Source organism: Eumetopias jubatus, unplaced genomic scaffold, assembly GCF_037043125.1.
Source record: "Eumetopias jubatus isolate StellerSeaLion01/CBP00866 unplaced genomic scaffold, mEumJub1_p1.0 scaffold_8, whole genome shotgun sequence".
NCBI lineage: Eukaryota > Metazoa > Chordata > Mammalia > Carnivora > Otariidae > Eumetopias > Eumetopias jubatus.
The window spans coordinates 81108843-81135347 of NW_028274814.1; the positions used below are offsets into that span (position 1 = coordinate 81108843).

General features: G+C 53.6%; 2 protein-coding genes across 2 annotated transcripts; both read right to left on the bottom strand.

Moving 5' to 3' along the window:
• Positions 1 to 1748: 1748 nt before the first annotated feature.
• Positions 1749 to 13826, bottom strand: LOC114225765 (keratin, type II cytoskeletal cochleal-like). The gene is given in 9 exon segments (XM_088026086.1): positions 1749 to 1951; positions 3219 to 3253; positions 3902 to 4122; positions 4594 to 4719; positions 5476 to 5640; positions 7752 to 7847; positions 8647 to 8706; positions 11237 to 11449; positions 13311 to 13826. Coding segments are annotated over 9 exon segments (1635 nt in total).
• A 2140-nt stretch (positions 13827 to 15966) lies between these two features.
• Positions 15967 to 25637, bottom strand: LOC114225775 (keratin, type II cytoskeletal 75). The gene is made up of 9 exons (XM_028125529.2): positions 25140 to 25637; positions 24376 to 24590; positions 23338 to 23398; positions 22883 to 22978; positions 21886 to 22050; positions 19902 to 20027; positions 19539 to 19759; positions 18109 to 18143; positions 15967 to 16205 (listed from the first exon to the last, which is right to left on the bottom strand). Exons 1-9 carry the CDS (start codon positions 25635 to 25637, stop codon positions 15967 to 15969), a joined length of 1656 nt encoding a protein of 551 aa, XP_027981330.2.
• Positions 25638 to 26505: the final 868 nt, after the last annotated feature.

The window sequence follows — 26505 nt, forward strand, 5'->3', positions numbered from 1 at the left end:
CAGACTGCAGAGTACCCCCTCACCACTCCAAGGCCAGAGCATGGTGCAGTGACCTGTTGGGTCCCTGGGAGCCTAGGACCAGAGCTGGGGATCAGCGAGTAAGATGGTTGGCTGGATCTGTTGTGGGCGGAAGGCACTTGCTCCCAGAGAACACCGGTTCCAAGGCCGCCCTCTGAAGGGGAGAGAAGACGCAGACTCTACCAAGACCTAGACGCCTTATTGAAGTGATATCAGGAAATAGGCAGGCATGCGGAGCAGACAGTTCAGGAGGGTTTGAGACGATCAGAGCAGGGTGACCTTTTTTCTGACTTCATATCTCTCCTGCCTTCATGTCCACAATGGGCAGCCAGGCCCTGCTGGCCTTTGGAATGCATTTGGTCTTGAATGCATGGCAGGTGTGTGCCTACGCTGCTCCCCTCTTCCACCTCTCCTCTACCTCTCCTCCCTTCCCAGGCCGAGCAAGCATCCTCTGAGAGTGAGGAAAAATGCTGGAGGAAGGACTGCCTCTCTCCCGAGTCTGCCCTCTTAGGCCTTCCCTGTGGGGCAGGGGGTTTGGTGGACTGCCTTAAGAGTGTCAGTTCTAGCCAGGCCTGGGGCACAGACAAAGCCACACTGCGGACGTGTCAGAGACAGGGAGATAGAAAAAGAAAGGTCAGGAGAAAGGCAGCAGAGGATATGTTGCCAAACAGATGAGTGGGAGAGGAAGAAAAGAGAGAAATGAAGGAGCAAAGGGGAGGGGTGGAGAGAGGAGACACACAGGGTGGCGGCGATGGAGGAGAACAAGGAGGGAGGGGGGAAAGAGCAAGGTAAGAAGGAAAGAGAACTTTCCAGGAAAGAGACATGGCTACCACAGAGCAAGGAGAGAGACTCCTGAGCCTGGAGGATTGTTCTGCGGGAGGATTCTCCCAGGGCCATTCTAACACAGGCTGATTGGGCTCCTGTTCCTGGTGCCTCTGCTGCCCGGCCGCCTTCCCACGCCTGGCCTGAGCCTGCCTCCCTCCCACTCAGCAGCAGGGCAGTTCTGTGTGGGACGCTAATTCTAATATTGGCTTAAACGAGGCAGATGTGAAAGGAACTCGGCCATGAACTATCATGGAACGTAGCCCCAGGCCATGGAGAACTTTTGCGTTCTTGATAAAATCATTCTATTCTAGTATGAATAAGTGACTTGGTCATATTTTGAAGGGTGTTGATTTCTTATTCCAATATTCTGATGGTGGGAATTGTCAGGGGAAGTGGCTGGGGACCTGGCAGGGGACAAGACAGAAGGAAGTGAGGACACAACATGACTGTTGGGTTGGCAGCCTTCCCTGGTCGGAGGGGGCCTGCAGGAAAGGGTCCTGTTTGCAGTGAGAGAGCACACGCGTGGGAACTCTGGCCTAGACTACACGCAACTTCTCTGGGGGCACCAAGGTCAATTCTAAGCTCCCCCCTCCCCCATAAAGGACGGTGGGTGTCGTGGATCTGGCTCCGGTGGGAAGAGGAAGACCCTACTGCACCCCTGCTCTGGAAGCTGCTGACGGGCTAAGTCCTAGCCCAGGTCTTGGCACAGAGCAGTTGAGTGGGCATTAGTTGGAGTGGATGCCTGGAGACCCTGGAGGGCCCTGGGATAAGGAGCAAGGGGGGGTATGTCTGTGGGGACCCGTCTGGAGGCCGAGGGATGGACAAGGTGACAGCAAAGCGGCAGGCCTTAGGGCTGGGGATTGGGGGAGACTGGAGGGGGGCGCAGCCGAGGTGGGCGGGGCCCTTTAGCTCCTGTAACTCTTCTTGGTGGACGACGTCTTGGAGATGATGCGCACGCTGGAGCTGCTGCCGCCCATGCTGCGGCCGCTGGTGGAACTGAAGCCACCCCCGGAGCCGTAGCCCAGGCTACAGCTGTAGCCGCTGCCTCTGGCCAGGCAGAGGCCACCACCTGAGCTGTAGCCTGTGTCCCCGCTGGAGGAGACCACGGCTGTGGAGAGAAGGCACAGGGTACCGCTAGCAGGCTCCCCCAGATCCCCGGGAGCCCCCCTCCCTGGCTCTAGGCCAAGGAGGGCCCCCTCCCGCAGGGCTTCCTCAGGGAACAGGAATCTCCTGGGGCCAGGGGCCAGGGTCAGAGAGGGTGGGCATGAACTTGCTGCCTCAGCGTGAGCGTCTATATGGGACATCGCACTCTTCAAAGCTCTTTCACAGCTGTGACCATGTTGATCTCAACAGTCCTGAGAGGACACCATTACTGGGACGACCTCCACTTCCCAGAGGGAAAATGGAGGTACAGAGACATCAAGGTGCAAGCCCGGGGTCACACCTGCTGTGTCTGTTCCTCAGCTGCACAGGGCTCTCATACCGGACGGGGCATGACGCCTCGTGTCCTGGGCAGGAGCGTAGGCTCCCATACTGGAAGAGGTCCTAAGGCCGTCTGGGTGAACCTCCCCCAATTGCAATCACCTCTGACACATCACCAAAAGGCAATGGTTTATAGTACCCGCTCAAATACGTTCAGTGAGGGGGAGCTCACTACCATGGGACGCAGCTCCTCACAGCCTGTCAAACATTTGAAGATGCCTCATTGACCTCCCCTCTCTGTCCAGTTCTCCAGCTGAAGCATTCTTATTCCTTTTATCAACTGGTTTCAAGCCCTCCCCCATCCTGGGTTTCTGGCCTCCCTCGTGTGCTCTGAGCCGCCGTGGGACTAAGGAGACTCTCCATCTCATGCCCAGGACTCACCACTGCCTGAACATCCCTCCCCCTGCGGGGTCATTCCGAGAGATGATCCTTCCTGCTCTCCCCTCTGTGAGCTGAGGCCGAGCCATGCTCTACTTGTTCCATTAATTTGCTTCAATTCTAGATACGATTGTTTCCTTTTAACCAGTTTACTAACCTCTTGTTAGTTGTGTGAGTTTGAATCCTGCCAGAACTAGCTAAGGAATCGCGTTCAGGCTGCGGACCCATCACTCTGTATGTTGTCCTGTCCTGTGACTGGGGTCCTCTGGGGGCCAGAGTGGAGTCCTTCCTGTGGACAGGGGACCCCACCGGGACTGGTCCTGGGTGGTGAGGTCTCACCACAAGTTTCTTTTGAGTCCACAAAAAGGAAAGGCCAAAGAAGAGGGGGTCTCCACAGAGCTCTTAGGAGGGTCTTAATGACATCCCCGCCCATATCTATCACCAATTCCTTGTTAGTGATGCTATTGCTTCTGTTTTGATGCCCACTTTTCTATTTTCCCAAGACATTTACTCACAGATGTTCACGGGTCCGACGCCTTCCCCAGTGAGTCTGTTGCGGGGGGGGGGAGGGGGTGGGTGGAGAGAGAGAGACATTTCATTTGCTGAGAAGTTGAAGAGCCCTGGGCTCTTGCATTTGCAGCTATCAGCACAGAGCGCTTACTGTGTACCAGGCCTGTGCTTAGCAAGCCTTTTGTTCATCTAGCTAATATGAATCTGTGGGGGGGGGGGGGGAATCTAGAAGAGAGACCAAATCAAAATACATAGAGAAACGGGGAGAGGGATGCGTGTTCACTAGGTGGAGACGGATGCGCATTCACTAGGTGGAGAGGGACATTCAGACTGTAGGCATCTCTGGGCAAACATGGAGCCCCTGAGGCCCTTCCCCGGTGTGGCCTGGGGGCTGGGCAGGAATGGCCCTGCTTATGGCCTTCCAGGTAGTCATGTGCCACCTCTGCCTGACACTGTCACCCTGACCCTCTGCCCCAGGTCCAGCAGCAAAGATGGGAGAGGCTGAGACTGCAGGGTGCCTCTGGGGAGCAGCTGCATCTTAACCTTGTTTCCGCCTTTGGAATTTCTATCTGGGGCCTGACACTCGGGGGCTCTTGGTGTCTGTGGCGTGGGTGCTCTAGTGGCATCTGTTTGAGCCATGGTGGGAGCCATGGTACTTGAGCAGCCATGGTCGGGGAAGGACCCCCACCTGCCCTCCTCGCCCTCCAGCAGCTTGCGGTAGGTGGCGATCTCGATGTCCAGGGCCAGCTTGACGTTCATGAGCTCCTGGTACTCGCGCAGCTGCCGGGCCATGTCCTGCTTGGCCTTCTGCAGGGCGTCCTCCAGCTCGGCCAGCTTGTGCTTGGCGTCCTTGAGGGCCAGCTCCCCGCGCTGCTCGGCATTGGCGATGGCGTTCTGGAGTGTGGCGCACTGTCAGGGGGAAAAAAGGAGTTTGTGAGGTCGCCCACAGAGAATGCAGTAAGATGTGCATTTAAGGTTAAAAATATGGGCGAATTTCCTGAAATGGATTTCAAGCAAAGGAGGTTGGAGCTTCATCATCTTTAAAAATAAGATTAACCGCTGTCCTTCTTGGTTAATTTGAGGCTTAGCCGTAACGGAGAAAATGATTTTGGGAGAGTCCTTTCTGATGCCACGCTTCTCTGCATAGTTTTGCCTTGTATGCCCCTGGAGGACAGACCCTTCCCTCGAGGAGCAGCTGCTGGGTAGATCTCGGGATGAAGGTCCCGACTTCCCTGGTGGGGCGGGAGACTGCACAGTTACATTCCTGGATGGTCACTCATCGGGGGAGGCTTCTCTCTGCAGGGGCCGAGTTGGGACCAGGCCCAGGTCTGCCGGTGAGCAGGGGCATGGATGGGATGTCTGCTGGGAGCTCAGCCCTACCTGCTTCTTCAGGTTATCAACCTCGGAGCGCAGTCTCTGCATCACGCGGTTCAGCTCGGAGATCTCCATCTTGGTGGTGCGGAGGTCATCCCCATGCCGGCCAGCAGACGGCTGCAGCTCCTCATACTGGGGGAAGGGGATGGTCAGGCCAGAGGAGAGATGGCCGTGGCTTCCCAGGGCCCAACAGGCTTCCAGGGTGCTGCTTGGAAGTGCCTCCCTTTGCCCCCACTGCTGCTTTCCATCAGATTCCATCTGCACTGTCTCTTGGCTCTGCCCCTCGCTCTCCATGCCTGCAGGCCCCACCCCACAGCTGGACCCGTCCTGTGTCTGGTCTCTCATCCTTCCCCCCCCACATCAGGTATCCTCACAAGCTCAGCAGCACACAAGGTGCCTGTCAGTCTCTGATTTTTAAGCTCTTTCATATTTGTGGCTCCCCTGGTCAGAGTGTTTGCTCTCTAACCTGGAAAATCTCATTGTGTGGCCCATGTCGAGCCTTTGGTCCCAGCCCCTTGGCCATCACTAGCTGCACCTCCCTTCTCTGGATCCAGGAGGCTGAGCCTTGCTCTTATTCCTACCTTCCCTCTCTGGTTCCTGCTGGCTGGTGCTGTCCAGCTGTCCCTTGTTGGCTTCTATAGGGCATTGGAGATGTGTCCATCCTTCCCCTCGCAGAGGATTGACCACCTCCTGCCTTCATCTGGTTGCTCCCCCAGGTCCCGATGGTGCTGCCCGAGGGGTGCTCCCGATAGAGGGTAAGCCCCAGGCTGAACTCATCCCTTTGACCCCATCAGACTGGGACACCTGACAGAACAAGCTCTTACCTAATTTGCCTTTGAAATCCCAGTTCTCTAAGATTGTTTCCTGGACTTGACCTTGACGCCTCACCTTGGTCTGGTACCAGGACTCGGCCTCAGCCCGGCTGCGGTTGGCAATGTCCTCGTACTGGGCCTTGACCTCAGAGATGATGCTGTCCAGGTCCAGCTTGCGGTTGTTGTCCATGGACAGCACCACGGAGGTTTCTGAGATCTGGGCCTGAAGCTGAGCCAGCTCCTGTAAGGGGGCCCAAACGGAAGAGCTGAAGCAGGGTGTGTGTGTGTGTGTGTGTGTGTGTGTGTGTGTGTGTGTGTGTGTCCTGTAAGGGGGCCCAAACGGAAGAGCTGAAGCAGGGTGTGTGTGTGTGTGTGTGTGTGTGTGTGTGTGTGTGTGTGTGTGTGTGTGTGTGTGTGTGTGTTGGGAGACAGTGTCCAGTCCCGGGAAACAGACCATGACATTGAGGACCTCACTTGTACTGTTGGGATGCAGCATCTTGTATAGGCCTGAAGGGCTGGGAAGGACATTAGGGAGGTCACTGAGTTTACACTTGGGCTTGACTGTCACCTCATCTGCGCGCAGGGAGAAGCCACACGGGGAACTCCAGCTGGCCTCCTCCAGAAGTCACTCCCACTGTCAAGGGAGTGCACCTTGCGGGGACCTGTCAGTGCCGGGCTGGCTCATGTTCTGAGAAAACACAGCCTTTCACACCAAATAAAGAAATCATCTTGTGACCGAAAACTGAGTCAGAAGGAGCCAGAAAGCTCTGCTTGGTCTCAATCCTGTTGCCCAACGTGGCTCCTCCCTGCTCCTCAGGGATGGGAAAAGGAAATCAGCTCGAGACTGCAGAAAGGGCACCGGAACAAAGCATTCGAGTCTGGAATCTGCCAAGAGGGTTAGATCACTTCTCTGAGTCTCAGAGGGGCTGGTCCTAGCACTGTTTCACAGGCCTTCTGCAAGGATTAAATCAATTCATGTCTACATAACACAGTTTTTGAAACAGTAAACCACAATTAATTTGTTAATGATCACTTTCCAGAATCATCTAAGATGGCGGTTCCCAAGATGGGATCCTGAGACCAGCAGCAGCAGCATCACCTGGGAACTTGCTTGAAATGCAACTTTTTGGCTTCTACCCTAGATTCACTGAATCAGAACTGGTGTTTTGACAAGCGGTCTAGAAGATTCTGATGCACTTTAAAATTTGAGAATCCCTGGTCCACAGCACAAATCTAGTAAAAAATATTCCTCTCCTTTGTTTATTAATAATTGGTTCATGCATTTGCTGCTTCAAGCAATTATTATTTTGTTGTTGTTTTGCAATATGTTTTTCCCACATAGTTTTCCTGGTAGCTGACCTAACCTGGGTGGTGGGGGGGTTTGGTCTCAGTCCACATGCTTGCAGTTGTCAGCATTGCAGTGAACAAGCAGAGAAAAATGATGTCTTTTTGCCCTATGTGGGCAGCAGGGTGGTCACTGCACCTGTCCAAAGCCATGGAGCCCATGTTCCTGCTCCTGGAACATGACCCACTTCTGTTGGGCACCAAACATATGCAGTGCACGGGCATATCACCTGTCCTTACCAGGCCTACCTGGAGGCACACAGTGCACCCCGCACCCCATCTCGACCACTCTACCTCACTCGCTTGCCTCCAGCCACCTTGACCTCCTCCTGGCATTCCTGGATCCTCAGTTCTTCACGTTTCTCATCAGATATCACCCACCTCCTGCCTGCCACCGTTCCTTGTTTCTCTCCATCAGCCCTACTATGCCTGAAATGGTGTAGTTATTCAATCCTCCCTGTGCCACCTGTGTTCTCCACTGTAATAGAAGCTCCAAGAGCTTAGGGGCTTTGTTGTGTCTGCTCAGCACTGCCCTTGCAGCCCCGAGGATGGTGTCTGGCATACGGAAGTGCACGATGATACATGTCCTCAGGAGAACCAGGTATTTGTGCTGGGTGCTTCTAGAAGCACCCGAGGGCTCACTAATTGCCGCTTGGTTTGTGAAATTGCATCATTCTGCAGCCTCTCTAGGAAGAGTAGCTGGTAAATTTGAGCTGGGCTGGATGAGCCAGGATGCTCAGCTACGTCTCGGGAGAGCGTGTGCAATTCATTGACAGGCAGGTTTTTTGTCTGACCACCAGCACATGCGTGGTCCAAGTGGTCAAGGTTGAATTTCTTGCCTGACCCCCCAGCTGCTCCAGGGAGCCTTGTTTTGTTCCTCGGTAGGGAAAACAGCATCTGCTCCATGAATTCCAACCTGGAGACGGGCTAGGGAGCAGAGAGGAGACGAGGGAAGGAGCCGGCAGCCTGTGTACCCAGCCCAGGCCCCCAGCCCCTGACACTGCTTACCGCATTGTAGAAAGCTCTCAGGAAGTTGATTTCATCAATTAAGGCATCCACCTTGGCCTCCAGCTCCACCTTGTTCATGTAGGCAGCGTCCACGTCCTGGGCACAGAACATGCTGTCACTCTGAGGCCCATCCTTGGCGGGGCAGCCAGCCCCTCTGGCTGAGCGTTAGGCTGGAGAACGTCAGCACCCAGGGATGAGGGCGTTTCTTTGTTCCAGGCTCTGGAGTGGAACTTGCAGGATGGCGAAGACTATGTGGGGACCAGGGCTCTCAGGGAATGCTCACCCGCTCCCCAGCTGGTGCCACATCGACAGATCTTGGGTCACCTGCATGTGGTGAGGTCAACCCCATCCTGGGCCTGTGGGCCTCGGCTGCCTCTGGGCTCTCCCAGACTCTCCCCAGGCCCTCCTCCTCACACTCTGGGCCCCTTTCTGTGCTGCACACACTGCTATTCTGATTCCTATTTCCCTCCACCAGCTAGTCTCCCCTCCCTCTGCCTGCCCCTGCTGAGCAGGAAGGCCCACCACTCCGTGGAGCCAATCCCTGTCCTGCCCTGGTCCTCTTGAGCCTGACTTGATGTCCTGGAGCCTTAGCTCTGCACAGGGCCCATTTTGCTTGTTTCTCCCTGCAGGGACTCCACACGGAGAGGGGCTGGTGTCGTGATTTATAGCGGGGACTCTGGAGTCCCGGGTCCTGACTCATTTCTGATTTTCTGGGTAACGTTGGGTCACTTACTTAACCTGCCTGAGCCTGAGTTTTCTCACTTGTAAAGTAAAACCTGCTTCAAAGATTAGCTACATGAATTAAAAGTTGCGAGGCCGCTGGTTTCAGGGGTGTCACTGCCAGAAGGGGTGCCTTGGGCCTGGGAGCCAGGAGGGAGCAGCTCTGTCCCCTCACCTTCTTGAGCACCACAAATTCATTCTCCGCCACTGTGCGCCTGTTGATTTCTTCTTCATACTTGCGGGAAGGATCACGAAGGGGGTTGTCAAGGTGACCATTTTGTAATATATAAAAATATGGAATCAGTATGTTGTAAGCTTGAAACGAGTATCATATTGTATGCTGATCATAAATCAATACAGAAAAGTGGATGGGTGTTAGGAGCAGGGTTCTGGGAGTGAGGTCTAACAGGGGGGCTGTAGGTGGGTAGGCGGTGTGGGTCTCCAGAACAGCCATGGAGAGTGAGCTACTGGAGCATAGCTCTCCCACTACACATGTGTCCCCATCCCAAGTCAATCACACAACCACTTCTGTCCAAATACAACTCAAGCCCAAAACAACAGTAAAGCAGAACCACCCCTCATTCCTTCTGAGGTTGTCTTTCTTGAGGCTTTGCTCTGTAGAGTGCTGACGTTTCCATAAAGGGGTCAGCAGGCTTCCCTTTTTACCCCCTGCTATTGCCCTAAGCCAAACAGAAAGGAGGAACAGAGGAGTAGTCTGGCCCAAGGCAGACAGCCCCAGGCCTTGCACCTGGGTGCAAGGAGGCCAGGGTGGCTCCACTACCCTGTGGCACCCTCATGTTGCCTTGCTTAGCTGGACTGAACCACAGAGAGGGAGCGGTCCTCAATAGGGGCCCCCCCTACCGACCCGCCCAGGCTTCCCATTTTTCAATTTGCCCCTAGACAGCAGCCCCTCTCCCCTCCTGCCCCTCCAGGGGCAGCACGTGGAGGTGCCCCCTTGCTCACTGAGCTCTGGGAAGGAAGCTTTCCCTCTGCTCTAGGTAACCCATTTCCTTCCCAGCCCTCCTAAGCATCAGTGAGCCCCACCCTCTTAGCAGCTCTGGGCAGTTGGGGTTTGGGCTTTGTCTCTTCCATCTCCCAGCTGAGTAACCTAGGGCAGGTCACTTAACCTCTCAGAGGCTCTCTCTCATCTCTGAATGGCTTGTCATTATTTTTTTAAAAGCACAAGTGCTCCCCCTCACTAAGTGTATGTGGGATCGCCTCGCTTTTACGTTGCTTCCACTGTCCAGTAGGATCTGAGAAAAGCTCATTCCTGCCGCTGAATGTTCAGCACTGTGCCTTCTCCAGAGTGGACGTCGTTTTCCTTATTGCTTCCCCATGCTGCCTTTTAGTGAAATCTGAACATCTTCTCTTCACCTAACTCCATGCAACTGTCCTCACCTTCTGTGTTTTCCAGCTCACAGTCCCTCCCCTTGCCTGGGCCTTGTCAGGGCCCTGTCACAGGAACATCACTGTCCATTAACCAGGACACACTCTTCAACAAATGACCCCATCGTCCTCCCCTGTGCCTCTTTCTTTCTCCACCTTGAGCTTTAGTCTCCTCCTCCAGGAAGCCTTCTTGGACTGAAACACTGTTACTTCATGTTGCATACATGTTATAAATTATCCATCTGCACTTGTTTCTCTTGCCTGTGTCTGCATCACTACACACCTAATCATCCCTATAATAAAGATAGCTAACGCTTATTAACAACTTACTATATGCCAGGCACTGGACACCCTACCAAGTATTTCACATGCAAGCTTTGATATGATATTCCCAACCCCTACGAGGTGGGCACTATTAATATCCCCTTTAGCAGACAAAGGAAATAGGGTTCAGAGAGTCAGAGGTCGTTCACTTAGTAAGTAGGTGAGCCAAGATTCTAAATCCACTGACTCTAGATTCTATAGTGTTGTGCAAGAGAACTTTCTGTGATGATGGAAATGCTCTGTATCTGCATCCACTCTGGGACCCATTATCCACATATGGCAACTGAGCACTTGAAGTGTGGCTAGTGTGACTGAGGAGCTAAAATTTAAGTTTTATTTAACTTTAATTAATTTAAATTTAAACAGCCACAGGTGGGTGGTGGCTACCATTTAAACTCAACTCAGACCTGAATTCTCATTACATTATACAACTATAACCAAAACTCCCCATCAAGTCACTTATTTTGTTTGGACCAAGAGCATTAGAAATAAATTAAAACAATAAAAATAAGAAGCTGCTTGAATCCATAGGCACGAGCATGCTATCATGTTTAGTGGGCTCTGTGCGTGTGTGTGTGTGTGTGTGTGTGTGTGTGTGTGTGGTTCCATGGAGAAGGCCTCAAATCTGTCTCCTTTTGCTTTGTTCCCGGCCTTGGCCAGGGTTGGGGTGAGTGTGCGCACGTCGTGTAAGTTAGCAATGGGGCTAAGTTGAACAAATGTGACAGCGAGAGTCTATGGGTTTCATTCTTAACTCATGAGTTGCCACCTGCACAACACTGGCTAAGTCAGAGCCTGTCTCTGATCCTTACTGTCCCCATCTGCAGAGTTTATACGGTGGTCGTGCAAACCCTGCTCTTTGCGCCCGTGCCAGTCATCATCATCATCTCCAGCCCCACCCCTCCCCAAAGCCTCAACATTCTTGGCCACAGGGCCTCAGGTCTTTTTCTGATTCCGCCTCGCTGCCCTGAGGGTGCGTCCTACTGCCTCCCTGGACTGGACGCTTGCAGAGAGCGGGGCCTCCCCAGGACCCTTGGGGCATCCGGCTGAGTGTTTACTCACTTGTTCTTGAAGTCTTCCACCACGTCCTGCATGTTCTTCAACTCCGTCTCCAGCCGCGTCCGCTCACCACCCAGGCAGTCCAGCTGCCGCCTCAGGCTGCTGATGTAGGCTTCAAACATGGGCTCGATGTTGGCCCTGGTGGTTTTATGCTCCCGCAGGAGGCTCCATTTGGTCTCCAGGACCTTGTTCTGCTGCTCCAGGAACCGCACCTGCCCCGGCCAGAGGGGAGAGACTGTGAGGGCTGCCCTGTAGCAGCCTCCTGGAGAGCTCTGTGACATAGGGTGCCCCAACAGTGCAGGGAGGCCCTCCGGGAGCTTGGAGTCCAGGTGGCAGGCTCCTCCTGGTCCTCACCCTGGAAGGATCCTGCAACGTAGATAGCCACCCAAATGTGGGTGCAATGGGCCTGGGAGACAGGCGGCGGCTTGGTGCGGAGGTGGGAGAAGTAAGGAGGACCAGGACCAGAGGGGCTGGAAACCATCTGCATCCACCAAACCGCACTGATGTGCAGTAGCTGAAGGAAATTACACTCTACCATCACCTTACTGGTTGGGATTTCGATTCCCATTAAATGGGCAGGAGGTTCTTGGCAGAAAATGTAGTCTGTCCATTTTCTTTCCTACGTGATTTCTCTAGATCTAGAATCTGAACTCAGTTGCCCATGCAGTCCAGGAACGCTGAAATGGGTCACTCTAAAGTCACGTTGGGGGACCTGGGCACAATGCCAGCCATGTCCCTGGCCAGCTGTGTGGCCTGGGCAAGCCCCTTCTGCTCTCTCAGGTCCCCTGTGGTCTTGTGCTACTCGTCTGGTTCGCTTGAATTGCACTCATCTATCTGCTCCTCCGTCTGGGAGGCAGCCTTGGGAATATGTGAAACCTTTCTCCTTACACAAAGTCCTTCCTTTGGGAGTCCATGGAGTGATACACGGCCTCAGAGTGAAGGAACAAAGGAGCCTCCAAAACCTTGGAGATGGCAGTGGGCCTCCAGAGGGCCTTTAACAAATGCCCTCCTTGCCCTTCCCACCTTTCTTCTCTGTTGTCAGAAGGAGGGCAAGCCTGACCTCAAGTCCCTCCTTATCACACCCCCTTTCCCCTCCAGCCCCCTCCAGATGAACCCAGCAAAGGAGGGCCTGCCTATTCCCCTCAGAGCCAGTCGCCTGGAAACCTCACATCTGTTGGTGCAAATACAAGGCCAAGTGGGGTGACAATGGGTGATCAAATGGAAGAACCCCTGGCTCAACAGTCCCTGGGGTTAGATTGGTGCACTGGAAGATCTGGGACCCTTGGATGAGGCATTCCATAGCCTGTTAGACCTGCAGAGCCACCTTAGAGTCTGTCTGTCCAATCCAACCGAGGCCCAAGAAGTTAGGGGATGTTCTCCTAGCACTAGAGTCTGGGTTGGAAGAGTCCAGCACTCTTCCTTCCAGGTCCCATATATGGAGCCTGAACAAGCCAGGTCCTTGAACTGGTTCTTTCCGGACAAAGCAACCAGCTCAGGTGTGAAGCAGTGGTAGAATAAAATAGAATAGCTTCTTTCCCCGGACCTGGGGACATCCCTAGGAGTACAGGCCTTCCCTCAGGGTGCACTCAGGGCTGATGTCACAGCTCAGCTCTCGCCAGAAGAAAAGTGGGAAAGCCGGCCCCTCGCCAACCACTCAGCTTCCCCACCATACCCAAGTCACCAGGGAGGTCACCGCAGGAGGATTTGTCCCTATTAACTGCAGGGAAAGGTGACCCCAGCCTGTTTCTCATAACCTTTCATTCCTTCATTCCTTTGCCTACAAAATGATCCCTTTTTGCTGTCTAACCTTAAGCCCAGTACACATTCCCTATCCACCAAAAGAGCAATGGCCTTTCAGTAGGTCAGACAGCTCTGGAGTGTGGAGATGAACATTTTTTTGCTCCCACCTCAACAAGGTGGGAAACTGCTCCCTTCTTCACTGGGTCAGCAGTCTTCCCAGCCCCCAGGATCGCAGGTCCTGGGCAAGTCCCACTTGACCTCAGAAAAGCACAGAAAGCAGAGATACCCCGGGTACCTGCTGCTTTCCCGGTGGGGACCCCTCTTGCCTCTCACCTTGTCAATGAAGGAGGCGAACTTGTTGTTGAGGGTCTTGATCTGCTCCTTTTCCTCCTTTCGCACCCGCTGGAGGGAGGGATCAATCTCCAGGTGGAGGGGAGTCAGGAGGCTTTGGTTGACAGTGACCTCCTGGATGCCCCCGGAGCCAGACATCATCCCACCTCCAAATCCGTACCCCCTGAAGGCTCCCCCGGCTCTGTAGCCCATGCCTCCAAGACCCAGCCCATAGCTGGCACCCCCACTGCCGGCCCGGCTGCAGCGATAGCCTCCACTGATGGAGATTCTCTGCGGAGCCACCTTAGAGTCTGTCTGTCCAATCCAACCGAGGCCTAAGAAGCTGCGGAGGCTCCTGGTCCCGAAGCCACCCCCAAAGCTGCCCCCGAAGCTCTTCCCGCCCTGGGACACAGAGACAGAGCTGAAGCTAGGCCGGCAGCCTGGGAGGAGGCTGGCCGAAGAAGCACTAAAGTTCCGAGTGCCTCCTGACTCGATGGTGACAGAAGATCGTTGGGTCATGGTGGGAGCCGGTGCCAGTGAGAGGAGCGCAAGTGTCAAAGGGATGAGGAGCCTTCCAAGTCTAGCTGTCCCAGACTCTCCTTGACTTTTATCCCTTCCAAGAACTGGGCTTGGCCAGAGAAGATCAAAGACCACTCTGTTGAGTTCATCTCAATGGCATGTCTGGCCAGTGCCCGTCTTCCTGCCCCCTAATCATCACGGGGAACCCCCTACCCAGGGCAGGACCAGGCCTGGGGATTCGGGCCTGGGGCAGGCCGGGGTCCTGAGCCCCCTGCCCACCCAGGTTCTCAGGCTCACAGGGCAGGCACTCCCACTGTTTCTCAACTGTTCCTCTCTTTGGATTCCCAGGTCTTGGACTCTGAACCCAAGCACTGGATCATGCCCTTCCTGTCACTGGGAAAAGAAGAGAAACCCCATTTGCTGAGGACTCAGTCTGTGCCAGAGCATGTGGCAGGTCAGCTGCAAGATTATGTCGTTCGATTCTCGTAATAACTTTGTGAGGGTGAGGATGAGAGTAAGAGTTGCCAACGTTTATTGAGCAGCTACTATAGGTATAGCTGCTTTACACCGGTCTTCCCGTTTAATCTTCACGCAGCACCACGGGGTAGCTATTACTCTTCTTGTTCTGCTCATGAAGCTATTGAGGCATAGAGTCATTGTGAGACTTGGCCATGGTCACATGGCTAGTGGGTACTGGGCTGATGTTAGGGCGCAGTGGTCTGACCACAGGATCTTTGCACCTGACGCTGGTTGGAGGAGGGGTGGCTTGTCTGAGGGCAGCAGACTCAGGATTTCTTTCCAAATTCCTATCCTCCCTACTCCTCTCGTCCCTGGGGACCAGGAACATTTAAAGATTACCCTCGGTGTCATTTCTCTCCTTCCTGCCATCCCTCCCAACCCTTCCTGACTTTAGCCCCTGGTTTTACACTCATCTTCTCTCGGTTCATGGCCTCTCCCCTCCTGCCACCTAGCTTCCTGCACAGCACCCTGGTTTGTTGTGGTTCAGATTCCTGGTTCCTGGCTCCCACCAGTTCCAAGCATGGTCCTGAGCCCTGAGCTCACTTCCTCAAAGTCCACATGGGCGGTCCCCACTCCGGGTGATGCCAGGCTCAGACCTTATGGGAGGGGTTCGGGAGACTGTAAATTCAGGAATGTGGGAGCTTCCTGGATGCCTCACTGCCGCCTGCAATTATGGGTCTCAGTGGCTCTGCTTGGTGAAAGCATTGCCCCCAGGGCTGACTTTTAACTCCTCTCCTGGCCTGTTATTTCTCTGCTCAGGTCTGCAAGTTTGAAGCTGTCAGGGAACAATCAGCCCCTTTGCTGGAGGAGGGCTGGGCTGCCCACCCTACGTCGGTGTCCTCAGAAAACAGTTAGGGTTTGGGAGGGGATGGTATCGCCCTGAATGACATACAGAGTCGGGAGGACGGACAGAGCTGCCCAGGGGCTTGGGCTTCTCAAAGAACGCATCCCAACAAGAGACAGGAGGAAGTGGGCAGAAACACCAGGATGGAGTCTGGCTGGCGGTCTGCCCCTCTTCATCCCTCCCATCTCCCCAGCCCAGCATTCTTCATTCTGGAAGCAGGGAAGATCTGATGTACTCTGGGCACTCTTTGTGGCTCGGAGAGGCGGATCGTTCTGTGCTGCATCACCATGCCAAACAGAGAGGGCTGGACACCAAACACATTACACGTGCATTTAATAGACGCCTCCCAGGGAGGGAAGAGAGAGAGCCCGCACTCCTCGCAGGCAGCTTATGAGCCCCGTGAGACAGGGGGCCTGCCAACCTGGCATTGAGACGGCCTGGAAAACACCCACTTCCCATCTCTGCATCTGGAAGGTGGGGAGGAAGAAGGAGGAGCTGAAGAGAGGGTCTCCACAAGATAAGCCCAATGTGACTCTTGAAAGAGGGCGGGCGTCAGCACAGAGAGGGTGGGGGAGCACTCTGGGGCCTGTCAGGAGGGCGGAGGCTGGCTTAAGCTGGGGAATGGGGTTTAGCCAGGACGCCAGGCTTCCTTCCCGGCAGCACAAGTGGGCCAGGGGAGAAGAAGAAGGACCAGGTATCCTGTCTGCAAGCGTAGACAGGCCAGGTCAGCAAGCGGGCAGGCTTCGGGGCAGGGGTGGGGGAGCGGGCTGGCTGCACTTAATGCTTGTAGCTCTTCCGGCTGGAGGATGTGGTGGAGACAAACTTGACCCCGGAGCCACTGCCCCCAAGGCCCCGGCTGCTACTGGCGCTGAAGCTGGAGCCGCCCAGGCCCGCACCCAGGCTGTGCCCAGTGCTGGTGGTGAAGGAGTAGCCGCTGCCCCCGCCGAGACCCAGGCTTCCGCCTCCAATGCTGCCGCCACCGCCGTAGCCACTGGAAACGGTGGAGGTGACCACAGCTGCCGGAAGACAGGACACAGGGTCAGAACCCAGGGCACCTGGAGTGTCAGGGCCTGTGCCCCAAAGTCCGTGGGGTGGGGATGTGTTGTCTGGTCAGGCAGCTGTTTGCGTCCTTCCAGCTTCCCCACCTACTCAGTGAGAGCTCTAGCCTATGCTCAGAGCCTGGTTTTCCCTGGGCCATAATGCTGGGCACGCTGCCTGTCTGGAATGGCTTCCTGCCTCCTCTCTGCCACTGGGCGCCTCGCTTTTCCTTCTAGAACTTAATGGAGACTTCTGGCCTCCAGGAAGCGATTCTGGTCCACGTGCCCTTCCCTTTGATCCCATCACACTCCCTGCCACTCTGTCCCCATCTCCCTCTGTGGGCCTGGCTCTGGTGTCTCTCTTTCTTCTCGGGGGGGGGGGTGGTGGGGGCACGTACGCACTTCCCTCGGTGTCCCCAGCCTCTGCACCCTGAATCCCAGAGTGGGGCTGGAGTAATCTTGCTAGACCAAGTGACAGATGACCTATTGGCCAGCCAACTCTGCTCCCATTCTCCTCCTCCACATCTGCTCTTTTCCTAACTTTTATAACCACCCATCACCTTCAACACCCAGTACCCTACACTGGGCTCTTCAGAAGGGAAACTGAAATAAAAATGGACTGTTACAGAATGAATTGTGTCCTCCAAAAAATATGTTGAAGTCTTCACCTCTAATACCTGTGAATGCAACCTTATTTGGCAATGGGATCTTTTAGATGGAATCCAGTTAAGATAAAATCATTAGGGAGGGCCCTACCCAATAGGACTCTTGTCCTTATAAGAAGAGGAAAGGTATCCACATGAAGACAGACACATAGGGAAAGGGCCATGTGATCACAGAGCCAGAGATTGGCAGGATGCAGGGCAGGGAGTACTAAGAGCTCTCCAGAAGTGTGAGACAGTTCATTTCTCTGGTTTGGAGCCCCCCAGTTTGTGGTACTGCGATGTGGCAGCCCTAGATAACAAACACGGACTTTCAGGCGCTTTCAAGAGAAAGGGAACTTCAGAGGTTATGGCAGCTGTCCCCAAAACTAGCTTTGAGGGTCTTGGGGGCCGCTAGACAAGGATATCAGCGAAGGAGGACAGCTGGGTAGTTCAGAGGGCTCTGCCTTCTAGAATCATCGGTGAGTACAATCATTGGTTTTGTGAATCCCGCATCAAGAAAACCAAACTCACTTGTAGGACGCAAGCTGTAAAAGTCATCCCTGTCGGCCTCACAATGCCAGCAGTGAGCTCTGAGAGTGACTTCTGCCCTTAGTGGCATGGGGCTGCGCCAGCTTGCTAACGCCTCTCCTGTTCCCGAGCAGCTACACCCACCTGCCCTTACGTGCTCTCTCTGCCTTGAAAAACCCGGGTAACCTTCTGCTGTTATACTCTGCAGAGTAAAACAGAGCGGCAGGGCTTCTCCCCACACCATTCAGGAAGTGGTGGCCTTCCTGGCCATGCCCTTGGGCCCAGCGTGGAGGCTCCCTCCAAAGACTGAGGGCACACCAGGGTTTTATAAATCCTGTCTGCAGTGAATGCTCATGTCTGAACTAGACTCGCATCCCAGAGGGAAAGGTGTGGGATCCCCGGGGGGTGGGTGGAAACTGTGGGTCTTCTAGACCCATGCAGAAGGGTCACAGCAAACTCCTCTCAGCCCCTCTGTGGTGCTCTGTCCCTTGCAAAGAGGTAAGAATTGGGACACTAAAGACTCTCTCCTAAAACAAACAAACAAACAAACAAAACTCCTAATATGGCTCTCCTTTTAACGAATTCAAGACCTCAAACCTCAAAATGGACCCTATCCGTGAGGTCATGCATGCCCTCCGGCCTCCCGCACAATGCCACTCCCCTGCCCCAACCACATGCACACCAACTGACACAGAGGATGTCATACTCACAGATGTTAACTGGAGAAACGCCCTCTCCGCTCAGCCTGATCAGGGGGAGGGGGCAGAAGGAACGTTACTATTATGTCCAGCAGCTCATGGGCATTTGAAATCACATTTTTGCAATTAAGTGCACTGAAAAACCCTTTATTATTTTTATTGCAGCAGTAAGTGGAGGTTGAAATTATTTAAATACTAGTAGTATTAAAAATAATCTAAAGAATGACATAATGCAGAGTTTGAGGTTCCTAGGAGGAAAACCTGTAATCTCAGAAATACTTTTTTTTTTGGTTCAAACTGGGTAGACTCCTGGAGAAAATTAAAGCTAATCGTACACTAAGGTCGGTTGGGAAGGGAGGGCTCCTTAAGGAACAAGATTTCTCTCTCAACAATGGACTGTTGTCATGCATGGGGCAGTGCTGGGGTGATTAGAGGTGTGGAGAGGAGTCTGAGTCATAAACATAACAATAACAATAATCAGCCTGTTATTGTAGCAAGAGGAGTAATTTTGCTTTTGCATGCTAAGGACAGAACTGGCCTTCATTCATAAACACGGACTTAGAACATTAAAAAGGACTACATACCTGTAGGTACATACCTGTTACCTACATTATGCCACTTAATTCTCTCCATGACCCCGTTAAGTGGGTTTGATAGATGGGGAAACTGAAGCTCAGAGAGGTTAATTAACTTGCCCATGATCACAAAGCAAGATTTGAAGCCAGACTCCTTTGGCTCCAAAGCCCGTATCTTTGGCCACTAAACTGAATGATCTCTGGCATTTTTCAAACACTTGTGTGTCGTGCATTGTTCTAAGAACTTCATGCGTATTCCCTTATTTTAACCCTCTTAATAACATATGGGATAGAAAGCATGGTATGTATCCTCATTTCACGGGTGAGGAACAGAAAGGTAAAGTAATTTGCCCTCGGTCACACAGCTGCTAATCAGCAGAACACAAAGCTCCCACTGAGCTTTGGAGATCAGATGATTTGGCCTCTTTATTCCATCACTGAAGAATTTGAGGACCAGAGAAAGGGTACTGGCTTTCCTGAGGTTACGTAGTTAGTTAGTGGTAGGCCTGTCTGCCCAAATCCTGGGACAATTTATTCTCAGCCCAGAGCCTTTCGTACCATATATCCAGACCTGCCACATAACCCAATTGCTGATAGAATTTGATTACTTAGGACCTGATCAGATCCTAGATTTCTATGGAGTACGAAAAGCAGTTGTACTTCAAATAAGGGCATTTGATAATGATTTACTGGCCCAGAAAGAAATTGTACCTGTTTTTGTTTTTTTTTCTCTCATAGCCCAATTCTATCTGCATTTTGCTCCCTTTTCCAGGAGAGGAGGGGGCTGTAGCAACCTGAGCCCTTAGGAATGCTTGCTTAGCTGCAATGGATAATTGCATCTGTCCCCCCTGCCCCATCTGTCCCCACCTGCACTCCTCGCCCTCCAGCAGCTTGCGGTAGGTGGCGATCTCCACGTCCAGGGCCAGCTTGACGTTCATGAGCTCCTGGTACTCGCAAAGCAGCCGGGCCATGTCCTGCTTGGCCTTCTGCAGGGCCTCCTCCAGTTCCACTAGCTTGGCCCGTGCATCCTTGAGGGCCAGCTCTCCACGCTGTTCTGCGTCAGCAATGGCCGTTTGCAGGCTGGAACACTATAAGAAAAGGAGGAAGTCACGAGCCTTACTGACAGCCCCTGGAGGTGTGGCGTGTCTTGGGCAGGAGTCCTGGAAGCATGATGGAATGACCCAGGAGAAATGAGCGTGCAAGGAGCTCTCGGCCCTGCCAAAACTCTACCTGCTTCTTGACGCTGTCGATCTCGGCTCTCAGCCTCTGGATCACCCGGTTCATCTCAGAGATCTCTTGCTTGGTGTTTCGGAGATCATCCCCATGCCGGCCGGCTGTGACCTGCAGCTCCTCGTACTGATGGAATTAGAGCAGAGTCAGTCCCCTCATCAAACACCTGGGCTGTGTACTCTGCGTGTGCACAGCCTGGCCCACCCATTCACTGATCATTCACACACTCCCTCACTCATTCATTTGGGTGGTGTTTCTTAGGCACATCTACTTGCCAGGCACGTGCTAGGCTCTGGGAGTATCACGGAGAGCATCATCAGACCCCTGCTTACAGTTTATTGGGGGAGATAGATGTTAATGAAATATTATTGAATTTATAGTTCCAAACTGGGATGAGTGCCCCTTAGGAAATGAACAGGTAGTGTAACAAAGGAATCTGACCCAGATATGGAGTTGTGGGGTGGGGGTCAGGAGAGCCCTTCCAGAGATAGAGGTGCTCGAGCTGCGTGCTGAAGGATGGGAAGGAATGGCCAAAGTGATAGGCTGGGGAGGGAACATTCCAGGCAGGGGAGACAGCCTGTGTGAAGACCCTGGGGCAGGAAGGAGCATGGTGAGCTCTAGGAGTGACAAGGTGACTTGGTCAGTGTCCTTTGGGGATCCCGGTCATGGGGCATACATCCAGACCCATGTGACCATGAATTTTGGTTTCCCTCCAGACGTCAGTACTGGGGGAGCAGGGGAGAGGTGCAGGGAATCGGTGTTAGATGGAGCCAGGCTGGAGGGGCCACAGTTCTGAAGACTTTGTAACAAAATCCCCCATCTGAGGGAGCTCTCTGCCTAGTGGTGCATATCCAGGATGTACTTGTACGAGAAACAAACACCCCTGTCTCCTGCCCACACCTTTCCCAGGGAAGAAGAGCCCCTGACCAAGTAAAGATCTGGCTGGCTTTGAAAGTGCTGAGTGGCCCAGCTCCTCCGTTTCTAGATACACATGGTTTAAGGGAACAAGAGGCCCTGCCTACAAAAGGAATGGTTCACTATAAATTTCAACCACCGTAAATTTCAACTTAGGCACATCTCACCTCCACTTACCATCTGCCTCTGCCTCTGCAGGGGGCGTGCCTCTGCATTGTGCATCCCTGGCCCCTGACACCCTCTTCCTTCCTACCCTGTTGCAGTGGTAGGGACCAAGGCAGTGCACACAGCAGGGCGAAGGATGGAAGCCACATGTAGGTGAGCAGCTGGCCCTGAGAGGGGTCTGCACTGGGCAGGGAGCTGATCTCATGGATTGGACTATCCAGTCTACTACACCCTCCAACGCCAAACCTTCTTCTGGCCATCTGTGACTTTGGACAGTAGCTCTCCATGGTCATCCCGACCCCCCTCTTCTTGATATAGAGTCTTTCGCTTGGCAAAGTGCTCATTTCTGCCTTCCAGTCCCCACAGGACTGCTTGTTCAGCCTTAAATACCTCCCCCATCCTTGGCAATCTATTGTCCCTGGATGCTTCCCAAGGGAAGGAGGACCCAACTCTTCTTGGAAGCTTTTAATTAACATGGTCTTTTCCCTTCCACGACCCCTCCATTTATTTCCTGATCTCTCAGACCAAAAATAAACAGTTTATTTATTTACAACTCTGTAACCCTGCTTAACACATAGGTGTTGAATAAATAAGCCATCTAGAAATAGCTGTATGACTAGTCCTTGGTTGTTATGGAGTCTCACCCAGGCCCAACCAGATCATAAGTGATATGGGGACGAGGGCTGTCCTGAGCACCCAACATTGCTTGACTACATGTTCGTGTGTATGGTTGGGTTTCTACACTAATTTCAAGTTGATTTTTCATAGCACCAGACACTTTGGCCATGTTGAAAGAGACAGAAATGCTCATGTATTCCTGATGCTTGTGGCTAAGAGTTAAATGATTATTCGGGGCTTCAGATAACACTGGTCTTGGAACCTATCATAGAGGTTCCAAGCTCACCTTGGTCTGGTACCAGGACTCGGCCTCGGCCCGGCTGCGGTTGGCGATATCCTCGTACTGGGCCTTGACCTCGGCGATGATGCTGTCCAGGTCCAGGCTCCGGTTGTTGTCCATGGACAACACCACGGACGTGTCACTGACATGGCTCTGCATCTGGGACAGCTCCTGTGGAACCAGAAAACTCAGCATCACCAAGGCATAAAAAGAAAGGTTCTTGAAATCACACGACTGACTACCCGTCTAGGTCATCCCTAGCAGGGACTCTTCCAACCCTTCTCTGGGCACTCGAAGCCATTTAGGGACTCCCATGTTGAGCCCTGAGAAGTTCCTGGGTCACAGATCAGTGCGATGGGGGTGTGTCTCCCAGCATAGCTTCTCAAGACCCCCACCTGTGTGTTTTCCCTGAGTATGAAGAGTGGGTCAATGTTCTCTGGTCCAGATTATATTGAGTTGACTATGACATATGTTGATTCATATGCCAGCATAAAAGGGTCCTTCAGGATACAGTGAGTTTGGGGACCCTGCTTCTCCCTGTACAGTGTGACTTCGTCACTCTCTACTTCTCTCTCCCCTTCAAAGACCCAGGTCTCTGCCTTCACAGTGGCAGTGCCCAGAATGAGGCATCTTCAGAGGGCAAGGAGCACCCTGACCAAGGAGCTGAGGGGCAACTTGCCTTTTCTGAGCTTTTCTGGAAGGGGAGAGGGAGAGGTGTGTCTCGTTTCCTTGGGAATGCTACCCAAGGCCCTGGGATTCGAGAATTGGCACTCCCTGCTTGCTATGCTGTGGGGGGGGGGGGGCAGCCTCAGAGCAGGAGTAGGGTTTAGTGTGACAAGATTTCAAGCAGTTCTCCCAGGTGCCCATGACCACCCAAGCCCCAACTTTGAGCCTCTGGGGCAAGATGCTGGCTGGAGGCGCCATGTAGATGACATTCTCTGCAGCATCCTTTTCTTTCCAGGCTCCAGACCTAGGAGGGACAAAAACATTTGTAGGCTCTTACGGCCTCAAAGAGCATCCGGAAGAAGTTGATCTCATCAGTCAGAGAGTTGACCTTGGCCTCCAGTTCCACCTTGTTCATGTAGGCCGAATCCACATCCTAGAACAACAGCACAGGGTGCTCCTCTGAGACCCCAGCCCCAAGCAGTGAGTCCAGAAGAAGCTGGGCAGACTGACTCCTCCCTGGTCCTTCCAGGTTAGATTTTAGCCAACTCTGAGTCTGGGGCTTGGGGTTGGGGTGGGTGATTTCAGAGAACTGGGGGCTTGAGTCCCCTGAGCTAACAGAAACCCTAGCAGGGTCAGGGGGCCATAAATACAGAGGGAGGATTTTGGCAGATTTGAGCTCTCCAGATACTCTCAAGGGTTATGTGCCATTTCTTGGGAGTCCCACGGGCCAAGTCACTGCACACTCCAAGATTCAGTTTCGAATCTTCTCCTTTGAGAGACATTTACACCCACCTTCTTCAGGGCCACAAACTCATTCTCGGCAGTGGTGCGCTTGTTAATTTCGTCCTCATACCTGTAAGCACAGAGGAGAGGGGGCGTGCTGTTGAGCAAGTGTGCAGCTGAACTCTTCCCTGGCTGAGGAGCGTTTCTGGTGTAGCAAGAGTTAAGACACCCCAAATCCTTTCTAGCTCTTCCACTGACCTGTGCGCAACTTGGGGTGATTCACTTAACCTCTATTTCTCCCTCTATAAAAGGGGAATCATTTCTTCTGCCAGAAGTTTTTTTTTTTCTCTTCTTCTTCTTCTTCCTCTTCCTCTTCCTCTTGTAAGACTAGAAGGTGAGCATGGAACTTATGGGAATAGCAATATGCACTTATGACTCCATCTTATTAGAGATGCACAATTGCAGTCTTTCACAAATGTTGCTGCCTCAAGTGGCTGCTGGAACTGTGGGGCCAATTTTGCTTGTTCAGGAAGGAAACGGTTCCTGGTAGATTTTGATGTATTTTCACTGAACCTCAGAGCAGCTGTGTGTATGATCTGCGTACTTTTAGTAAGTAAGAGTGGCTCTAACTCAGAAACCAAGGGTAAAGCAGCTATGGGTTTGGGGGGGGGGACTATCCCTTTTTGTTGGATACCTCACCTACTGCAGCCTGGATGATGGCCAGATTTTGCCTCCCCCAGGATGATTGCCTCGCTTACACTGGGAATGTACCAGCTCAATAATAGGGCCTGTGCCAGCGAAGTAAAAGAATATTCTGGCTGTAAAATGGTCTTATGCTTTCCAGAGTAGCCATGTTATTTTAGATGATGCAGACATCCCTTTGCGGTCATGTGGACAGGTTAGACTAGGCTTCTTGTTAATAGTGATGCATGAGATGAGAGTCCCTTTGTTACCCTACACCATGCTGTCTTCCCGATCATGGGATGATGACTTCAAGTTCCAAACCTCCCTGCTGCCACTGGTATTTGCTGCTTTGCACTTCGCTGGTCCTTACAAAAAGGAGTCCTGGGACGACTGTGTGTGACCAGAAGCCCGTCTTCCCCTTACCTAACTTTGAAATCTTCCACGACGTCCTGCATGTTCCTCAGCTCAGCGTCCAGCCTGCCCCTCTCTGTGGTGACGCTGTCCAGCTGCCGGCGGAGGTCATTGATATAGGTGTCGAAGAAGGGCTCCAGGTTCTGCCTCACCGTTTTGGAGCCCTGCTCCTGAAGGAGCTCCCACTTGGTCTCTAAGACCTTGTTCTGCTGCTCCAGGAACCTCACCTGGTGGGAGGGAGAACGAAATCTTGAGATATTGGGGGGCAGAGCCAGACACTCCAACTAATAAGGGAGAGAAGAAAAATCCACCTTTCACCTGATAACCATCTGTCAGCTATATAATTGACAACTCCAAATCAGAATGAGAAAGCCCTCGAAGCTACCTCACCATTCTCTGAGGCTTCCCTAGAACTGGTGTGGTGGGCTTGGAGGTCTCTAGGGGGAGACTCTACTCTTGGATTGAGTGTCTTGACAACACTTGCACTGGGTGAGGCTAGTTTGCTCAGTGGAAACTCCTCCTGTGGAGAACAACTTCATTCTTCCCTCTGTGTTGGCTGAACCAACCATGTGTCTCGCAGGGAGGATGAGGGAAATTTCCACAAGGTCCTGTGGGCCATCTGGCACCACTTGCGAGGTACTTGTTGAGTGGATGCGTTTTTCCACAGGGAGGCCGTTGCGTTACTGCTCCCTGTCCATGCGCGGGGCGGGGGGGGCGTCTCTCCAAGAGTTCTTGCCACCCGACCCCAACGGCGCACATGCAGCCCCCCGGCTCACCTTGTCGATGAACGAGGCAAACTTGTTGTTGAGGGTCTTGATCTGCTCCCGCTCCTCTTTCCGCACCCGCTGGATGGTGGGGTCGATTTGCAGGTTGAGGGGAGTCAGGAGGCTCTGGTTGATGGTGACCTCTTGGATGCCTCCAGGGGGGCACATGGGGAAGCCTGAGGCCCCGTAGCCTCCTCCGCCTGTGCCCCCATAGCCAAATCCACTGCTGACCCCGAACCCGCTGCTGGCCCTGCCACCAAAGCCACTTCGGAAGCTGCTGCCGCACCCCCCGATGGAGACCCGTCTGGTGCCCCCCAGGTTGTAGAGGCTGCGACTCCCGAAGCCCGCCCCAGCGCTGCTCATCCTGCCCAGCCCCGCACCGCCTCCTGCGGAGCGGGCCACCGAGACGGAGCTGAAGCGGGAGCGGCCGGCCGCTGGGGTGGTGGCTGAGGCCGTGCTGAAGCTCCTGCGGCTGCCGGTCTGGAAACTGATGCTGGACTGCCTGGACATGGTGGCTGAGCGAGGCTGGCAAGGAGAGCTCCTGACACGGGCGTGTGCGCTGGGGGATGGAGAAGACGGGGCACCTGGGGAGCCCGGGGCCGCCTTGGCTTTTATGGGCCTGCGGGAGGGGCGGAGTGCAGCCGAGGGAGGCCTCTGATGGCATCCCCCAGGCATTCGCCAGCCCTGAGCTCACGCTCAGCGCCCCTCTGAGACAGTGTCAAGGCCACTGGTTGGTTCCCTGGCATCCCTCCCCCACGTGGAAACTCCTTTCCAGTCGCAACTTGATCAGCAGACGAATGAGAAGCACGCTAATTGCTTTCAGTCATGTCCTAATCATGCATCTCCTAATGGGCTCTAAAAACACTGCCTTGTTTCTAAGCCACTTTCTTAGGCCTGGGACCCACTCCCTCCTGTGCAAACATCGTGTGTCAAAACAAGTGCCCGCGATTCCCTGTTTCCCAGGCCTACCTCTTCCCCAGCTGTGCTTCCTGCTCCTGAGCCTTTTCTCAGCAAGTGCCCGCTGTGTCCCCTGCCCCACGCTGTCCTTCCAGGTCCTAAAACTCCTGCTCCACATTCATCTTTCTCAGGACACCACCCAGTTTTGATTGCCCCTTTGTTTTCCTCATAAGCTTCCTTCTCTATCATGTAGGTCACGCCTGATTTCCCGGAGCAGGAGTGTGTGTGCACACACACGTGCATACGCACACATACATCCTGTCTGCTCCGCTGTGGGACTCTCGGGACCAGCCCCTGTGTCTGCTGTGGAGGGAAGTTGTGAGTGTGGGAGGATGTGTTTGAGTCCCAGCCCCACGACTTACTAGTCGTGAGACCCCGCACCAGGTGCGAACCTTCCCGCAGCCTCAGTTTGAGTGTCTGT